We start from the raw sequence: 19,252 nt of genomic DNA, 5'->3' as shown, positions 1-19,252 counted from the left end.
AAAGCAAATGCCTTTTGTCCCTAAAGTCCCACTGCATGATTTTCCAGCAGGAGTCAGCGCTTTCAGATGAGATAGCCAGTCGAGTATGTATCGGGGGAACATGCAAATCACCACGCTGCCTGTTAACTGAGCCTACATCCTGACAAACTGAACTGGAGCGTACTGTACTGTTAAAAAGCAAAGCAGAATAGCAGAATAGGACATTATGTGCAGGCGCACTGGCTCCGCACAGCTCCTGGACACAGACGTACACAAAAGCTGCCCGGTGAAGATGTGAAGTAGGGCAACGACAGATGTGTGCTAGTGAGGCGCTGCACCTATTAGAAGCCTCCGTCTAAAAAGCAATTTAGCCCCAGACCTTGCTGCTGTTGTGTATGCTAAACTGACCTGGGACCAGTGTCTGAGGCTAGCCTAATCCCAGGCCAGTCCAGACAGGCTACTTGTCTGGGCTAGTCTGGAGCTGAGGACAGGTCATGACCGTGCTGACCCCTCTCTATTGTTACCTCATCAGGGGTCGCTGTGGCCGTTTGTCTGGGCCAATTCAACACCCCCCTGCAAGAAATAATGATACCCCACTTGGTCTCGTCATTTCTCACACAGACATGCACGATGGGCACACACACAAATCACCCACGCATGCTACGGGGATGCCAATTCTGTGATTTGCACTAGGCTTTGTTGGTATATTTTCCATTTTGATTTCAGTTTGGTAGCAGTTTTTAGATAGCCCCTGTTGGTTTCTATTCTCATTACAGTCATTCATTTAATTTATTTTGGGCTTTTTTTGTTTGTTTTTTTACTGATTCACTTCGTTTAAGAATGCACCCAGGTAGTTATTTCTGGCATTCAATGTTGAAAAGCGAAAATAGGGAGCATATTAATGCCTATTAATGTATCTATAGTCCTTCTCAATTTCTATATGAGTTTCCTCTTTTCTACTCACGTTTTGGCTGTTATCCAAATAGACGGGGGGGGTTGGAATTAATTTCTTGTTTGTTTTATCAGTACATTATGAAGGTAGAGCTTATAGAATCAATTTCACCTGCACACAAACATGCACACAGACCACGCCACAACACAACACAACACAACACACATCCACGGACACACACACACTGTATTTTGAGTGTTTTCTCACACTGCTGAAATGTTTATTTCGTCCTCCCGAGACGTATTCTTAGCTGAAGTAACCTTGATGAGCTCCAACAGAAGAACACGCAGTGACCACAATGATACACGTCTTCAAATAACACGTAAAAGCTCCACCCTCCTACCCGACGCACACACACACAATCTAAAAACCCCAAAGTCTCCTCTGGTCCACTCTCTGCTGCATCACCTACCCTCCCCCCAGCAGGACCAAAGATTTATGACCGTATAACATAACAATGAACACACAGACACCGTGGACAATGTGCGTGTGTGTGTGTGTGTGTGTTTGTGTGCGTGTGTGTGTGAGGAGCACAGAAGGGGGCAGGCGGTGGGAGATGGATGGCTGGTGTGTGAGCTGCCGGCAGACAGCAGACAGGCCAGCCCGAGGAATCCTCCAGGGAGTATGGAACTCCCATTCGCTGTCTGTCTGCCCCGGAGCTAAACACACAAAACAAACACACACATGCAGGCACACACAGTTGTTTTACTACTGCGCCGCTGGCCAACAATTTTGGGGATGTTTTATGTGTGCACAAACACACACACACTTAAAAAAAAAAACAAAGTAGTTTTACTACTATAGCCTCTGGCTGGAAATCTTTGGGAAATTTTACAAGCATTTCCACCCTTTACCTCTACAATAACACAGCAGAAGAGCCCTCGCTATCTAAAAAGAAATTAAGAACTGGATTAATAATTCAAATAACCGAGGAAGCGAAGCAAGACGCATTCCAAAAATTTTTTTTCACAGTGTGTCAGCCCTAATGAATTATAAAAACTTTGTTTTCACACAGCATTTCTTTTGCACTACTCCCAGAAAACACCACGGAGCCTTCGAGTGAGCAAGCATGTGTGTGTCAGTGCATGTGTGTGCTTCTGCATGTTATCATGCGGGCCGTGACTGCGGTTCACGCCGAGTACGGCTCAGCAGACTAGACAGAGTCTACATCGGCCGGTCTCTTGGTTGCTGAATAATGGATCAGAGACAGACTCTCGTTCAGCCTAATGCAGTCCGATCTGATGTGACTGTGATCTCTGCTGACTGCTCTGGACCACAGAGGCCTGACTGACTGTTCTATAGGCCGGTCGACGGACACACACAAGGGGTAAATACCGCCCTACAAACACACCTTATAAGCGCAGGCTGACAAACGTGTGCAAAACTATTTGGAACACAAGTCATATAGAGTTTTAGCACCGATTCCTATTGAGCCTGTTAAACTTCCAGTAATGAAGTCTGTCGCTCCTCTGGCCTGGCTCAGGTTCCTCCTCCACATACCAGGGAGATGCCAGGGGCCACACAGACGCCAGAGGAGTCTTCCTAAATCACAGCCTTGTTACATTGATGACTGTGTGTGTCCTGTTCCCTGTGATCTAGGCTATCTGCCTCTGTGTGCATTTGTGTATGTGTAGATTGTATACGTGTGTGCGTGTGTGTGTGTCTAACTACCTCTATATACACCCCTCTTTACATACATAGCTCTATCTATCTGTTTGTGCGCATGTTTTTGTGTGTGCACATGTTTTTGCTGACTTCTTCATATGTGTATCCGAATACGTCCTTCCTGGTTGTATTTGCCCAACTGTGACATCTGTGTGTGTGTGTGTGTGTGTGTGTGTGTGTGTGTGTGTGTGTTCAAGCATATATGTGTCTGCCCTGTTTATGCCAGTCTCCTTGCCCTTCCATGTTGGTTGTCAGGTACTATGTAGTTGTGCTTTGAATTGACATTAAAGATGAACGTGTAGGGCATCATCAGCATCTTTTGTATGCAAGCATTGTTTTGTCTGGTGGCTATTCCTCTACAAGGTTCGGCTATATTCTAAAGTCTATAGCCAAAATCCTCATTGTGTGGTAAATACATTAGGCCTACTGTCTACTCTATGGAGAGTTGAGGATCTTCTATCCACGCTCTTCATTCATGCATAATTCATACAACCATCAATAATTTACCATGGTGACATTACCAATAATAACACAACAATACTTTGTTTTCGCTGTGTGGCTTAAAATGAGCATGTTGCCTTGGTAACAGGGATGAAACAAATATTCCCAGGAGAAGTGATGGGAACACAGGAACAAGACAGAATTCCCCCCTGATCCCACTTAGTATTGTTGTCACACTCTCTCTTTCTCTCTGACACATACACTCTTTCCAACACACACACACGCACACAGACACAGACCACACTTTCTGCAAGCATGAAAAAAAAACAAAAAAAACAAAAAAACAAAAAAAACTGGGTCAGATAATACAAACTCCCGTGGGCTTTTCTGTTTTGTCTCTTTAGGATTTCAGGGAAACTAATGGAGAGACTATTTTGGAGAGCCAAGCCCGCATCTCTGAGCCGTTAACTCCTCCCGTGCCTTCTCGGTAAATATTCAAGGCTGGATTTGTTAGGAACACAGAGGTACAGCAAAGGAATGAAGTCAGCTCTGATAGTCGTGAAGCGTTTGTGGATTGTGTCTACGTGTGCATACCTTACTGCTTGTGTCTAATTTTCTCACCTCTGGTGTGTTCTTCTTGAACTCACGGCTCAGGTCGATGAGTTTCTTCCTGGACTGTTCGCTTTCATCCTGTCTGTTGGCTAGCTGTGTGGCGGTGGCATCTAGTTCTTTCTGCAACACAAACATTCATGCAGTTGATGAGAGAACTGCTCTACGTGTCAGTATTTGCTCCAGTTTTACTTAAATCATTTTTCAGAACAGGAAGACAGGGGGTGCTTTTTTGGTTAGACGGCAAAGTGTTACAGGGGAAATCTTTAGTTTCTTCTGAACCCATCTAGAGAACAGCAGACCAGGCATCGCCGTTGCTCAACTTGGTTGGCCGCACTGTAGCGGCATGGACGCCGAATAGTACCGCAACACTGGTTACAGGACAGGGAAGGTTAGTCTACACCGGTGGCGTGGTCACCATGTGATATCTCAGCAGTTCAGCATAAATATCTCCCTCAACCACGGCACTTGTGTTGCCAACATACATGCACATGCATTAGCATACACACACACAGCTCGGAATGATTCCTAACTGGCTTCCCCAGACACCCCCCCACATAACAACAATAATACAACAACACCATTATCATCAACAACAACAGCGTTGTCAAGGCTGAGGCAGAGCCCTCTTTTATTCAGATCCATTTTACACTCTTATTAATAGCTGTTTATGGGAGTTGTTCCAGTCGACGGGCCAAATGCTGATGTTAACTAGACTTTAAGGGCTTGTTAAGATTGTATCTCTTGCCACCAAGTGTTTGAGCTGCGCCGGCATATATTTCTGTTCAATTCTCCCCCTCTGACATGCACACGTCTCTCTCATTTCCCCAACTACGTCCTTTTCAGACGATCCACTCCCATGTTCTACCAGCAGCGCTATCCTTACTCCAGTTAGTTCTTGCCTGTCTTTTCAACCCCACACCCCCCTCCTCCTCCTCTCCTCCACCTCTTTTCTACCTCCTGTGAGGCCGCCCACCCCTGAGAGTGATTAAATGCTGCTGAAGGGCCATTATGCTAACTAACGCACTAATCATTTAATACACACATTACTATGGGGGCCCTCGTGGCCCAGTCTGCTGACAAGGTCCCAAAACGCACATGCAAACGTCTACCAATCCCCTCAGCACTTTGCATACACAAATATTCCTCTGAAGAAACGGCACAATCAAGTATTAATTAGACGCAACCCCCCCTCCCCCATCATCAGCATTAAGTCAGGTCCCTGACCAACTGCAATCTTCTTCTATCTGCAGACTGACATGGGGGGAAAAAAGTTAATGAACACGGCGGACCGTGCTCCGCAGTGGGTTTTTTCTCCTTTTTTTTTTACGCAGCGACGCAGGGTGCTCAAAAATGCTCACATGCTTCCATGCCATCTTGCCTCCCCTGCCCATGGAGCAGTTGATGAAGCAGCCTGTCCGCCCGTGGCCACGGAGCAGCTGCGGTGGCAGTTAGTGAATTCGAGCGTGCGCAGGAGCTCATGCAAAGCTGGGTACGAGGGGAAGAGCCTAATAAATTTTAATCTGAGCCACTTAATTGATTTTACTTTCCGACCTATTTTTATCTGTATATATTAGTTTTGGCAAAGGAAGAACTTACTAATTCACAAAAAAAGAAAAGAAGCTATGCATCCATTTTGCGACAGACAAACAGAGAACAATATATTAACAAATGAAAAGATATTGAACTACTTGCAAGCTGTTGGCGGAAGTCAAGCGGAGTGTGAGAAAAGAGAATACGAGCACCTTAATAATTTGGGGCAACGTTTTTTCTTCGTAAAGATGCGCTATTAAATCAGTAGCATCAAACTTTTAATTAAAAAAAAAAACTCCCTAAGTGAGACTGTTTGGAGAGAAAGAAAAAAAAAAGCAAGAATGCAAACAAGATAAAAAGAAGCTACAAAAAGGAAAACACTACAGTGTCCAATTGAGTAGCAGCTTACTATTATGGTGCAGATATGGACATCCCCTAAAGTGCAATGATTTGGCAGTGAAGTTTTTCATTTGCTCAAAATTAAATTTGTCAAAGGTGGGCAAATGTGCTACCGATCACACTGATAACCTGAGCACGCCGTGGTATACCGCTGCGCCCAGGAGTCGAGCACCATTTCACAAGAAGTTATCTTGGGTTTGCTGTAATATATTTTCAAATTCATGTCTTTGGCTCTGGGTGACTTTTATCGGTACAATATTCAGGACAATATTTTTAAAGAAGAAAAGGTCATAAACCACACACTAGATGAAACACGGGATTTCTAAACCGAGGGTCCAGCTAGAACAGTTTTTCCTTGCTCCAGCTATTTTTTAATCAGAGACCCACGTGTGACTCACACCGTTATTCATTGGACAATATGGAATATTTGACAATGGCGCCTTACCAAAAAAAAAGGTTTTTCTCTGGTTACAGTGAGAAACAAATATACCTCTACAAATGTCTCCGTACAATAGGAGGTTACTTACCAGTTAACACAGAGGCTACATTTTGTCCTCATCAAACTGCTCTATATACTGCATCACGGCCCTCACATCCATGTTTTGTCATCCCTTACACACCCATTAAGTACTTATAAAGCTTTAGGTTGTCAAAATGTCACAGCAATTCAGCAACATAGGTCCGGGTTATCAATCTTTCATAGGAATTCATCAGGGGATTTAAAACCCAAAAGGTTTGTCATGTCATTGGATCAACTTTGAAACAAATTTAAAATTCCATGGCGGATTTTTTTTTATATAGATTGTGCAATATTCTGCAACCATTAAAAAAATATAATTTTTAAGACAAAAAAAAAAGTCTACAGATCCAGGGCAGCACGGTTGCACAGTGGTTAGCGCTGTCGCCTATGGATGGGTACCGAAACCCGGTATTAAACGGGCACCCGTGCTTATTAAAGATGGTAGAATCTTAGGGTCCGCGGTGGTGTAGCGGTCTAAGCATCGGCTTTGTGTCGATGCAGTTGGCCCACTGGGGACCGGGGGTTCGCGCCCCGGTCTCGTCAGATCCGACTATGGCCGGACTCGATGACGCAGCGATCAATGGCAGCGCTGTCTTCGGGAGGGGGGCGGAGTCAGTCGGCTTGTGTTCGTCACGTGAACGCGTCTCCGTGTGTGTCGGAAAAAGCAGTGGTTCGGCCCGGAGTCGCCTCGTCCCGGAAGCGGGGAGGCGCCTCCTTCGAGACTGCCGGCCGGAGAGACGCAGTTGGCGAACGCACGCAGTGCGAGGGTGGGTATTTGAATGAAAACAGGGATCGATTGGCCACTTAAATTGGGAGAAAAATCAGAAATAAATTTAGTAAAGACCGTAGGATCGATAAGCTCCGACGTTAACGGTTCTGCTATCGGTACTGGGAGAAATTAAGAAAATTAATTTCCTATTTAATTAGGCTACATAAACGTCATCTTGCGCCTTTTTATCTCACCAACTCCGTTTCTGATTTGCAATAAAATGAAGACATTTGTCTATGATGCATGTTCGCTATTCCCAATCCAGAGATTTCTCTCGCTCTCTCCCTCGGAGCCTGTCGAATGCGCGAGCTGAGGGGCGGGGCCAACTCGCTGCCTCGCTCTCTCTCTCTCGCGCACACACACACACAGAGCCTGGTCATAAAAGGCAATGGCGGAGAAAGAACTCAACGGTCAGAAGTGTGGTTACGCTTCACTGGAGTGGATGCTGACGATGCTCGTTTCCACAAGTGCAACAGGTCTTTTGCATGTAAGGGCAGAAACACAAGCAAGCTTTCAAAACACCGAGCGGAAGTGCATCAAACACAGGCAGAGAAATGCAGTTTTCGACGGCCTGGCTCGTAGTTCGTCTCTCGTTGCCCCGTCCGCCTCAGGTACGTCGTGTACGCTAGCAGCCTAGCGCCCACACAAGAGTTCACTAACTAAATCACACAGATGTAACCGGTTATTTTCTTGCCCGGTGCGGGATTCGATACGAGGTGTACTGCACCGCAAGGCGACATCCCTAACCGCTCGGCTAAAGGGTCAGACCCGTTAGCTAGGGGCTAACGTGTCTTATTAGTAGTTTACAGTCGTCACCCTCTCCCGGAAGCGCGCACTCGCGCTTTGTTCTTCCCGCGCTCCGAAGAGACTTCTGAGGATCTGCACACTTCCGGATCCCACCGCTGCCACCAATGTAACCGGTTATTTTCTTGCCCGGTGCGGGATTCGATACTGTACTGCGCCACAAGGCGACATCACTGACCGCTCGGCTAAAGGGTCAGACCCGTTGGCTAGGGGCTAACGTGTCTTCTTAGTAGTTTACACAAATATGGGTTAATTATCAAATGTAACGCTCTGTCCAGACATAAGATGATAAAGCAATGTTAATTATGATCTTAATTTGTTTTTTTTTTCTCTTGGAAAAAAATATAACAAAGAGAACTGATAAGATAAGAGCACCGTTAAAGTACCAGATCAATAAGCGGTATCAGTAAGAGTAGTAGTGCCGTTACTGTCCCCTCACAGCAAGAAGTTTCTGGGTTTGATTCCCGGCCAGGGTCCTTTCTGTGTGGAGTTTGCGTGTTCTCCCCACGTCCGCATTTCCGCTGGGATCGCTGGTTTCCTCCCACAGTCCGGAGACATGCAAGTCAGGTGGATCGGAGATGCTAAATTGCCCCCTAGGTATGAATGAGTCTGTCTGTGTGTCTGCCCTGCGATGGACTGGCGACCTGTCCAGAGTGTTTCCCTGCCTCCAGCCCAACCAGCACTGGGATAGGCTCCAGCATCCTGCGACTCTAATTAGGATAAGCAGCTTGGAAAATGAATGAATGAAAAAAAGAAAAAAGAAAAGTCTACAGACCCTTCAGAAATATTTTTTTTTTATAAAACCGGTGGGCAAACTCAATTGCTTGTAAAAATATCAACATTTATTTATAAACCTGATGGACAAAATGAAGTTTAAAAATACAAATCTTAAAAAAAATGCTTTAAAAGCTTTGAAGCTCAAAAAATAAAGCTTTCAACTTAAAAAACAGGGAATTCATTCATGCAAAACTGCTGGCAGATAAGTGCTTTCAAAAAACAAAGTAAAAACACATTTGACTCACAAGTGCAACTTGTCATAGCAGTCCGCTAGAATAAAAATAACCCGTTTCTAACAAGCGGTCGTCTATTGTTGACCTTGGCCTGTGATCCAGCACTGTGCTGCACACAGTGCAGCTCTTTATGATTACACGCTCTCGATGCAGTTGTGATATTTCCTAATTTTAAGCGATTTATTTCAGGGCGCAAGAACCCCTTCAGTTTTCTCTTGCCCGCTGTGATCTTTAAAATCAGTCGCTAAGCAACAACACCAACAACAGTAAGTACGGAAAGCACTCGGGGAACTAAAGCCACGCCAAGTGGGATGCGCTTGTCGGCGTGATTCTGTAGCCTCTCTAATTTCCCACGTAGCATTGCACTCTCTCCGATACGTTCGCCGATCACAGAATCACAGATTTCTCCACCAACTAATTATAATTAATTACTGTATTATTTTAATGTCCAGCTGTGCCTGGTTAGTGTTGTCTGCCTGGTTTTGCAGGGAATGAAGTAGCCCATGGTGAGTGCAGAAGACCATAAAAGTACTCTGTAATGTCTATGTGATTGCCCTAACAGCCCTGCTTGGCTTGGCTGGGCTGGCCCACAGCAGCGGTCCCTGTCTTGGTTCATTTGGTCGTCTGGTCAGCTGTAAAGACTATTGGAACAGATTGCCAACACTCCCTAGAGAGACTTCAACACGGCTTGGGCCAAGAAGTCTCCCGCACACTACCCTGCATGCGTGAGCTAAGACATGAACACGGACACATGACCGCACAAGTGCACAGGCCTCGGTGCAGTAGCTTGGGGAACCCAGTCCTGCCACATCATTGTAAAGTCAGTACAAAAAGGGAAAAGCCTTGTAGCATATTCTCCACCGTAAAGGTTCAGCAGAAGTATGGTATATTTAAAGTAGAGTAAATTAAAGTATGATGACAAGTTATATTTAAAGTACTGTACATTTAATGTATGGTAAGTTACGGTAAGTTACATGTAAGGTATGGAACGTTTTAAGGATGGTCCAGGGTGTCTCCCCGCCTGCTGCCCGATGACTGCTGGGATAGGCTCCAGCATCCCCACGACCCTGAGAGCAGGATAAGCGCTTTGGATGATGAATGAGTGTTCGAATTAATACAAGGTGGAGAATTTGAATGAAGACGATTCTTCTTGGGAGCACGAGGCAAGGAGAGGCTCCCTAGCCCAGTGGTCCCCAACAATCACCTATTGCCGGGCAGTGTAAACACGGACCCTTTATTGCCGGCTGTGCAAACCCCTGAGTAAGAAACAACAATAGTTTACATCGAATTTGGCACCGTCTGCATCTGTACGCAATGTTTGTCCTCTCTCTCCCCCAGTGTTTCCACCCTTAAACCAAACCACAATTATAAGGACTGGATAAACATACAATATCCATAGTCAATGTCGTTGCGTATTCGTTGCATAACCTCGTACGTATGTAGCATTTATTCCTGTGCTCCATGGTTGTTTATTTTTAATGATGTGCCTGGCGCTCCCCTTTTCCAAGAGAAATCTGAAACATATCACAGCACAACAGGCTCATCTTTTTTCTCCAGGATGATTGTGACGGCAGCAACAGGAGCCGAACCTTACCATTTCAGTTCATGAAGAAGGCCTTTGCTAGAATTAACTATTCTTCAGCTGTTCAACTACACAGGCTAATGTGACTGGAACATGAAATATTGGAAAGGTGATTGTTGTGTTATAGCCTATTGAAGTATATTTGCTGTTCGTTTGGGTATTTTTGCATACCATGGAAAGAAATTCTGCGGGCGCCCCTGGTCATGCCAATAGGTAAAACTGCTCTGTATTTTATTAGCCTCTAAATCTGTTAAATTTCGAATTAATGGCTGTAAGATATTGCAGTTTTAATGTCAAACAGTGCTTCCGTCATGAAGCCATGCCTCTCCCTTTCAGATGGCAGACTGGCCAGGCCATGAAAATATTCTTTATAGAAAACAGGGCTGCCATGTAAAAAAGGCTAGGGACCCATGATCTAGCCAGCCACTGTGGTAATAATGCTAATCACCGATAACAGTCATGGCTAAACAAATCCTATTACCCTTGGCCATCAGACACAAGGTGTGTGTGTGTGTGTGTGTGTGTGTGTGTGTGTGTGCATGTGCGCGCGCATGTGTTCCACCATCCTAATGAAATTCTTTCTACTCCTCTGCAGGCAGTGAGAGGCCCTCTATCTGACTAATTCACTCTAATTACTCTAATGAGCCACAGGTGATGATACAGTGAGATTGATTAATTAAGAAGGAGGCTCCTATCAGGCACGTCTGATTATGGTGATCATATCGACTACAGACTAAATGAGATAACGGGAGACAGATGCACTTTAATTGAGGCATCAAAACTTCATGGGATTCCTTATGCCCTCGTACCCTGATGATGCAAAAGCAGATAGACGGCAGGAATGACAACAAAACTGTTGATATGTACACAACATGGCGCTAATCTGATAGTCCTCTGTACTGCCAAGGTTACCAGGGCAGAGCAATAAGGACAGTCATTATCACACAAAGATTGGCTGCTTCAGATTTTATTCCCAGCAAAGCCCCTTGCTACTGGTAAAAACACCCCGTTTGTGTGTTCTCTTGAGTCACCTGTATCAAGTAGTTTGCTACTCCTTTAGTACAACAATAAAATTATTCCACATTCAATGCTGGTATTAAGTATTAATCTAATGGAGCTCTTGAACTGAAGCCATGCACGGAAGGAATCAAACAAAATGCATTCAGTTCTGCATTGTAATAACAAATCAATCATGCTACAAAAAGAGGTTGATGTTTGAAAATGTAAATTTCTATGTGCAGTGCACAATGGGAGGCCCTTTATACCCTCTGCATTTAGCAGTATGACACAGATGAAGGTTTTTCTGCCCTGCCAGTGCAGTCACTAATCTTTCCCTTCATCTGTGACAAGTCTGAAGCTGTTATGTGGTTATGATAGTAAACAGTAAAGGCGTCTGAAAAGATGGCTTATCTATGATCTGTAAGGCCTACCATCTGAAATCCCCCTTGCCATCTCCCCTCATTCTGTTCCACCTTCTATGTAGCTGAGCATTCTGTATGCCAGACCTACTGTGTGGGGGTGGAGTCGTGGTGTGGCAGCTCACTCAGGAGCGACAGCCACACTTGCTACAATGACACGGTACATGATCGCAGATCACAGGCACGCCCCCTCAAAACACAGCACAACAGGAGCACAGATAAGAGAATACAATCCTGCCTGCCAGTCTGCCTTCCTTCCTTCCTCTGACATAGCAGGGTGTATGCATGGCTCCAAATGTGCCAGGAGATGCTGCATATGCAAACCACACTGGGTTGCATGAGTCAAATCATACCATGCTCAATCCCCATCTCCGAGTTTACTCTTACCCAACCTGCAACCTGTGCAGCTAATGCGTGTAGCGCTTGCACTGCAATGAACGAGCTCTCAGATGATTTGACTACCTGTGCATTTGCGTATACATGCCTTCATGAGTGGATAACTGTGCATAAGTGTGTGGAAGGGGTGTGGGTGGATGTCCGCCAAACAGTCTCCACAGTTTAACAAGACAGCCAAGGCTCCTGAGACCCCCCTCCTCCCTTAACAACACAAAAAAAAAGACAAAACAAAAAAAAACCACAGATCCATATCTAGCAAAAGCACAAGAGCTGTCAAGCTGATGCTGACTCAAGCCTGGATCAAAAACAGCCTTTTTACACTGCATTCCCATTGGTATTGATCCGTTTTTCTCTGGTCAGAGATTGGCAGTTGTTTCATCCTGCCACCATCCAAGCCCCAACTCTCCTGAAGCTTACTCAGGGTTATTCATTATTGTATCCGACCTGTTGTCTGCAAAAAAGGCTTCCAGAGTCCAAGCATAAGCCTAAGTCCACACATAATGAGACCTGGTAGGTTTCTGGTATAGAGGGAGTACACACTTGCTCTCATTTCATAGGGTTTGCATTTAGCTGGAGGCCTGTGTCACGAAAGGTGAGGGGTGTGGAGTGTGCGAGAAGAGGAGAGAGGTTTGGCGATATGCTAGGGTATAATGCATTGGTGAAGGGGCAAGATATTTCATCCCTGCGTTTACAGGGTGGAACGGCTGGGATATTGAGATCTGAGATAGGATCAGAGGGTAGTGAGCTGTTTCAGCTACGATAAAGGCCACGCATTACAAACAGAACAGACAGACAGAGAGAGAGAGAGAGAGAGAGAGAGAGAGAGAGAGAGAGAGAGAGAGAGAGAGAGAATATCACACCTCTCATCCTTGAATTAATGCCTCGATTCTGCCAGGAAGCCATTCTGTGCCAGTGGGAAGAGATTGGGGAGGGGATGAGTGCAGAGATAGGGGCTAAAAAATGGAAACCGCGATCATGGAGAGGGGTGATAGGGATTAATCAAGTCTGGAAGAAGAATGGAGCTCTCAGGGCTCTGGAGTGAATGTACAAACCAAGGTCCAAAACACTCTGGAATCTGACTGAAATCCTCATCATAAGCCTACATAACACAGCAAATACACACCAGCAACTCCCAGTCATCAACGACTCCATTAGTGCAGGCGAGCTAAAACAAAGCTGCGGACGTCAACTCATCATGGACTGTGTAGCAGCTAACCTACATGGCCTAAGCAATGCGTTTAAACAATGGAGCACTGTGCAAAGTTGTTCTAATTCTATTAGTATTTACTCTGCTCTCATTAAGTTAGCCCACTATTTGATTTGTTGTAATTCTCTTTGAATTCCATATACGGACAGCTAGCTTGGTCTTCAGCGCAACTGGCAACGTTAAGAGATAAAGAGATCTGCATCAACACCAGGTGTCTTTAGTTCAAAAACTTCTCATTTGCACGATGCCTGTTTCCACTCTGTGATTAAGTCTTGTGTTAGCCTAGTGGTATGCAGTAATTGCCTCAGAGCTTAATGATGACACAATAGAGTGAGCTTTCCCGCTGACCATAAACATAACGTTTAGTTACATGCATAAAGTGAAAAGCTATGTAAAAACGACTGACTAGGCTAGCCTTTCCTTATTACGACTTATGTGCCTAACCAAGGTTGTCACTGGACAAAGTTGTCTAGTGGCAACCTTGACAAAGTTGTCTAGCCAAGACAACAGACAGAGTTGTCTAGTGACAACTGTGACCAGACTGTATGAGTAAGAGAGTCTGTTGTACTTGCACAATTTTCAGTGGAAAATGCAGGGGACACACACAGCAAAAGAAGGAGAATGAGCATAGCTAATCCTAATAGTAATGACAGAATAATTAGCTTGCATTAGGCTAAGTAATGGGCTGTAATTATATCATTTATTCTGTGTCGAGAGAATGTGATATGGCGCTCACACAATGAGGGAAAACGAATCAAACACAGTGGGGAAGTAAGCTGGAGCATGTGTAAACGGCCGAAGCTCTTTCTATTGATTGATCCGAACATCAAACGAAGCGCCAGAGAAACAGGGAGGGGGGCGAAGGACAGCTAAAAGCTATTTGGAGCCTTCACTGCATAAAAAGGCCTGACCTGTTCCGTACAGCCTACATATCAAAACCATCAAACAGCAATCAATAGACTAAAGCGGTCAACTCAACAAACCCTCACCCAACTAAAACATCAAACCCTGGGTCTGAGTGTCAGATGATACGCTACACTCAGCTTATCCATTACCATCAGATAAAGAGGAGATAAAACGCAGAGCCTAATCCTTTCATGTGTCGTGACAGCCACCGCAGCCTCCAAGGCATTCCTTCAGTCTGGCTCTCAAATAGTTTTATGGCGGAAGGCGGCCATTCAGACAGCCAGTCAGTCAGTGCTGCTCTAGTCTGTTTGTATTATTTTACAGTTTACACGCTGTTTTATAGGTGCTTATTATGGTCACCATGGTGATGCCATACGTTTTTTATGGTCTTTTGGTCTGGGGGCAGGGAGTATAATAAAGAAAAGAAAAAAAAAGAGACATGAAAACAAAGACTCACAAAACACAGTCCCGCTGTGAAAGGGTCTCTCTCTCTCCATGACTCCTTCTTTATCAGTCTCTCGACATGCCCATCTCCCCACGTTCTGCCTCATGTGAAACATGGATAGGGTAACTAAGAATTGTCCTCTGCCATTCCACATCTGGAGTTGATCAGAGGGGCTCCTGGAAGTTGGAGGCCTCTGGGCCTATTAATAACCATAAGGCTGAACTCGGGGTCAGACAGCAGTCAACGGATGGGCTCGCGTCTACTAAACACTCAGTCCCCCTCCCCCCCCTCCCCACCTTGAGAAGACAACTCTCACCCCAACAACATGGAGTGTAGGAGGTTGGGCAGTCTACACAGATTTTCACACTTTTCATTCTGTACAGCGAAAGCCACTCCAAATACAGAGCAGTCATCTTACCACATCCCATATCTTAACTGATAACACAAATGATTCATAAGAGAAATGAACTCAAAGAAACCGAGTGAAGACTTAATATCTAAGCTTCAACAGCTCATTTGTATAGCATGGTACAAGTCACCTTGTCCTTTGTGAAATCAAAAGAAAAAAAAACTTACAGGTGAGGGAGAATAGTCTAGGCTAACTGTGAAACCATTTTCACAACCAGTGCTTTTAGCTACAAACAAGTCTGTCCCGCTCTCCGTCGTCCACAAAGCAAGTTCAAGTTCAAGGCAGTTAGCTCCGTTAAAGGGAAAACAGATGGCAAAGTCATCATCTGTTAGCTCCAAAGGTTAGGCCAGCCAGACAGTCCAGGTCATAATGAGATCTGCGAGGTCAGGCCACCTCTGAACCCTGGTTCCAGTCTGACAGCTGCTCAGGTCAAAGGTCAGGGAGAGGTTAAGGTATTGTCAGAGGATGTCTAGTGTTATTAACAGCTACAGAATTGTGTCATTTCTTAATGGTGATTTATAAATACATTGAAACAACGCTGCCTAGTGTTATTTTGATCTTGCCTTAGGTTGGGCCCCCGCATTATTATGACCAGGATGACGGGGATTTACACGATTTAAAGGTAAGACCGCTACAATTCACACTAGCAACACAATGACTTTGTTTCACCCCAACAAACTGGGAGGACAAAAACTTCTCTGTGTTTTTTTTTTCCAGATGAAATACAGGTAGTTAGACCATGATCAGACTTGTTAGCTCATCTACAGCTTCTGAAAGTAAAACTTAACTGACAATAAAACACACAGCAAATTTTCTATTCAACACAAAACACTTCCATCCAATGAGCCAAATGCGCACACGCGCACACACACACACATACACACATATATATACACACACACACGCACACACCTGTAAATACAGGGTGGTTGAATCATCATAATTTGTGGTAGTTTTCTGCTGATCCCAGCCAGCAGACTGTGTTATTTTTAGAGGTCTGACACACAGGCAGCAAGTCCATTTACTCTGCGAGTTGGCAGCAGGACCATCACAGCTCTGGCTGCTCTTTAACTATCAAAATGGGACTAAGCTCAACCTAAACACTGCAAAAGTGAGGACGCGGAGAGAAACAAAACTGGCCCAGATTCCCAGCATCTACGACGCCGTCACTTAAATGCCAGGCCCTTCATAATAGAAAAGGTGGTACCTGCAAATACTAGCGATCTCTTCCAGCGCCTCTTCCTAAGTAATAACAGTGAGCTGGCACGTCATTGACCAGAGCTAAGATTAAGCAATGAGCATGTCACCTAACACTGTGCTCCGTCCTCGTAATGCTATTAGGTTGTTCGTAGACATTACTCAAACGCAACGAAACAGTGCAGTGTTTTGTGTTTATTTCTGGAAAAACATGACTAGCTTGACTGTAATTGTGCAAGAAAAAGGACAAATTTACCACGACCCATTTTTCGACCGGTGATTTCTCCCGAGCATTAATTAATATGTAAAATTACGAGGTTCAATTCAGGTATTTTTAGAGGTATATGTAGGGATTTATAAGATAAAGTAATAAAACTGTCAGTCCATACTTGGGTTATTTGCAGGCAACTCTTGATTTGATGTAGAAGAAACGAATGGGGCAGCAAAAAAAAAAATCACATCCTGGAGGGATTAATCAGTAGAAGAGAGCATTTAGATGAGAGAGGTAAGTAAAACAGGAGCATGGGAGAGAAACAGACAGAGCCAATGCTGCAGGAGGAGGGTCCCTCTCATCTGATTTGATTGATGGGGTTGGCCTAAAGGCCAGTTATGGATCCAGCAACTCAAGCCATGATTGACACTGAAAATTACACAGTGTGAGCTATTAGCAGATAGGGAGCCATATCATAATTCAATCCGTACACCATCAAAGTGCACCAATATCATAATTCAATACCGACACCATTAGCCTGCAGCGCACCAATATCATAATTCAATCCTGAGGCCATCACCCCATGCCAATATCATAATTCAATACTTGGACCATTAAGGCGCACCAATAGGCCTATTAGAATTCAATATCTGTGGTCAATGATCTAACAAGACGGTGTTATTGGAGTCACAGCTGACGTGGGATTAGTTTTACAGAAAATGATCCTCAAATCTTATTTAGCCGAGACTTCTTGATAACACCAAGATAAACAGCACTAAAATTAGGGAGGGCATGTAGTTCACCAATGACATAACCGAACTCAAGGGCACGGCATCCTGTTAAAATCAGCATTGTTATGGAGGCAAGGGTTCAACCACCCAACTGCATGATTAATTACGGGGCGACCTGCTATGGTCACTAAAGATTACAATATTGGGTAATTTCAAATCCATTATTTTACCTGCCAGCACTACCATTATTTCAGTGTTTCTACATTAATTTAACCCTCGTGTTTATCTTTTAAGTGCAGGGTTAACCAGTCTATCATTATTTGAGAGATGATTAATGGCTAATCGTTCATCCCCTGTACAGGGGTATTGGGATGGGCGATTATCAAGGCTTCCTCCTTCACGTCCCTTACAATTAGAGCTGGGCAATATGTAAAATATTACGATCACAATAATCATGGAATTTCTCCATCACCATACGTCAAAATACCATATTTAAGAATCCATGGTACACATTGAACTTTCTGGTATGATAACAATGAGGAAGTTGTAACTGACTCTCCGCATTATAAATTCACAAAACTGTATCACGATATGACTATCTGAATTTCATCCCGATACAATGAAAGACAATAAACGATCATATTGAATTATTGCCAAGGCCTACTTAAGAGTTTGGCGATTTGTTATTATGGAGTTGGCTATGACAAAACCACTGTGGAAATTATTGACACCTTTCAGTGTTGCAGAGCACATGAAAATCATCGTCACAAAACCAGCCCTTAAGACCTGCTGTTTGTTTTTATTTGGCCGATTTAGGGACTTATTTAGTTTATTTCCCAACGTAATCTAAAAAATAAATATGTCCTGAGTTTCAAGGAGTGGAAACTGTAAATATGACAAAAGCAGATCTCAACAGATGGAAAATTAGAGCTGCTTAATTATAGCTAATTAATTAGCAAGAAATTGTGACTGGACAGATCGAATCAATTGGACCACTCATTCACAGTTTACCACTAATTTCAAAACCTGCCAATTTCTGTGCACCGCTTACTGTGCAAGCCTTATGGGCCCACTTTTAAACAAAGCCTATGCAAAGAGCTGCCAAATCCATCTGTTGTGGTATCTCACTATTTTTAGATTTCACTGTGAACCACTTCATCTGTTTTGTTCCATTACTTATCGCAAAGATTGTACAGAAGTAAGATAAAAATTGTTATAGAATTCGGTCATTGATTTGGCAGACTGAGTACCCCGGCGCTGTGTTATATTTACAGTGCATTTGGTGGGCCTAACTCAGGCACTCCTGGAAATCGAAGGTGGGTGAGAAAAACAGAGCGTCGAGTGTGAGGTGAGCCTTGAACCACTGGGGAGAACAGCCCCCCCCCACTAAGTATTAGACAGTGATAGAGTGATAGGGTAGATGAACAGCAAGAATTTTTTTCCACAGTTCTCACAAGCCACACATACCTCTCAGTCCTACAAAGGGAAACCTTCTCAAGGAAACACTAAGCTCTTACGGTACACAGCATGACATAGCTTCGGCCGAAGAAGACTAGACAGACCAAAGACATGACATGCACTCGTGCGTCTCTCTCTGACTCACGCTTAGTTGTTCACCACCCACCAACACACAGTTAAACCTCAGTAACCATGCCAGGTTTTGTCACTGGGCAGAGAACGGGTTGGCTACAGTAAAAGCATGACGTGATGCCCCTTCCTCTATACTCCCCAAGCCTGTGCAGCAACAGAGGGGTAAAAATATCCCACCAGTGAGTCCAGACAACCAGCTCATAAATTAACACTAAAACTCCTGCAGACAACAGCAGGGCAGTCGCTGAGAGATTTAAAACACTCAGGTTGCCACTAACTGCAGATCTGGGATCGGCTTACAAAACCTTTCCTAAATTTACCCATTAGGAGGTGGTGCATAAGAACCAGCTCTAAATCAGTTTTCAACTCGGTCACTATTTAGCCATCTACTGAAATAGTCAACCATTTTTCTAAATGGCTCTGGGGTACTTTGTTCCAGGAAACATTATGAGGTGAGATGTGGGCTATTAGGCCCAAAT

The 19,252-nt window shown here is 44.3% G+C and overlaps 1 protein-coding gene across 2 annotated transcripts in view; it reads right to left on the bottom strand.

The window, feature by feature from the left end:
* cux1b (cut-like homeobox 1b) overlaps positions 1–19,252 on the bottom strand; it is a 72,599-nt gene that overhangs the window by 50,286 nt on the left and 3,061 nt on the right. For both annotated transcript variants that reach the window (XM_056283072.1, XM_056283071.1), the window contains exon 2: positions 3,659–3,769. In XM_056283072.1, the coding sequence (XP_056139047.1) occupies positions 3,659–3,769 (111 nt within the window). The remainder of the gene's footprint in view (positions 1–3,658; positions 3,770–19,252) is intronic.

Source organism: Lampris incognitus, chromosome 7 (assembly GCF_029633865.1).
Source record: "Lampris incognitus isolate fLamInc1 chromosome 7, fLamInc1.hap2, whole genome shotgun sequence".
Lineage (NCBI taxonomy): Eukaryota > Metazoa > Chordata > Actinopteri > Lampriformes > Lampridae > Lampris > Lampris incognitus.
This window is presented reverse-complemented; position numbering and strand designations above follow the sequence as displayed.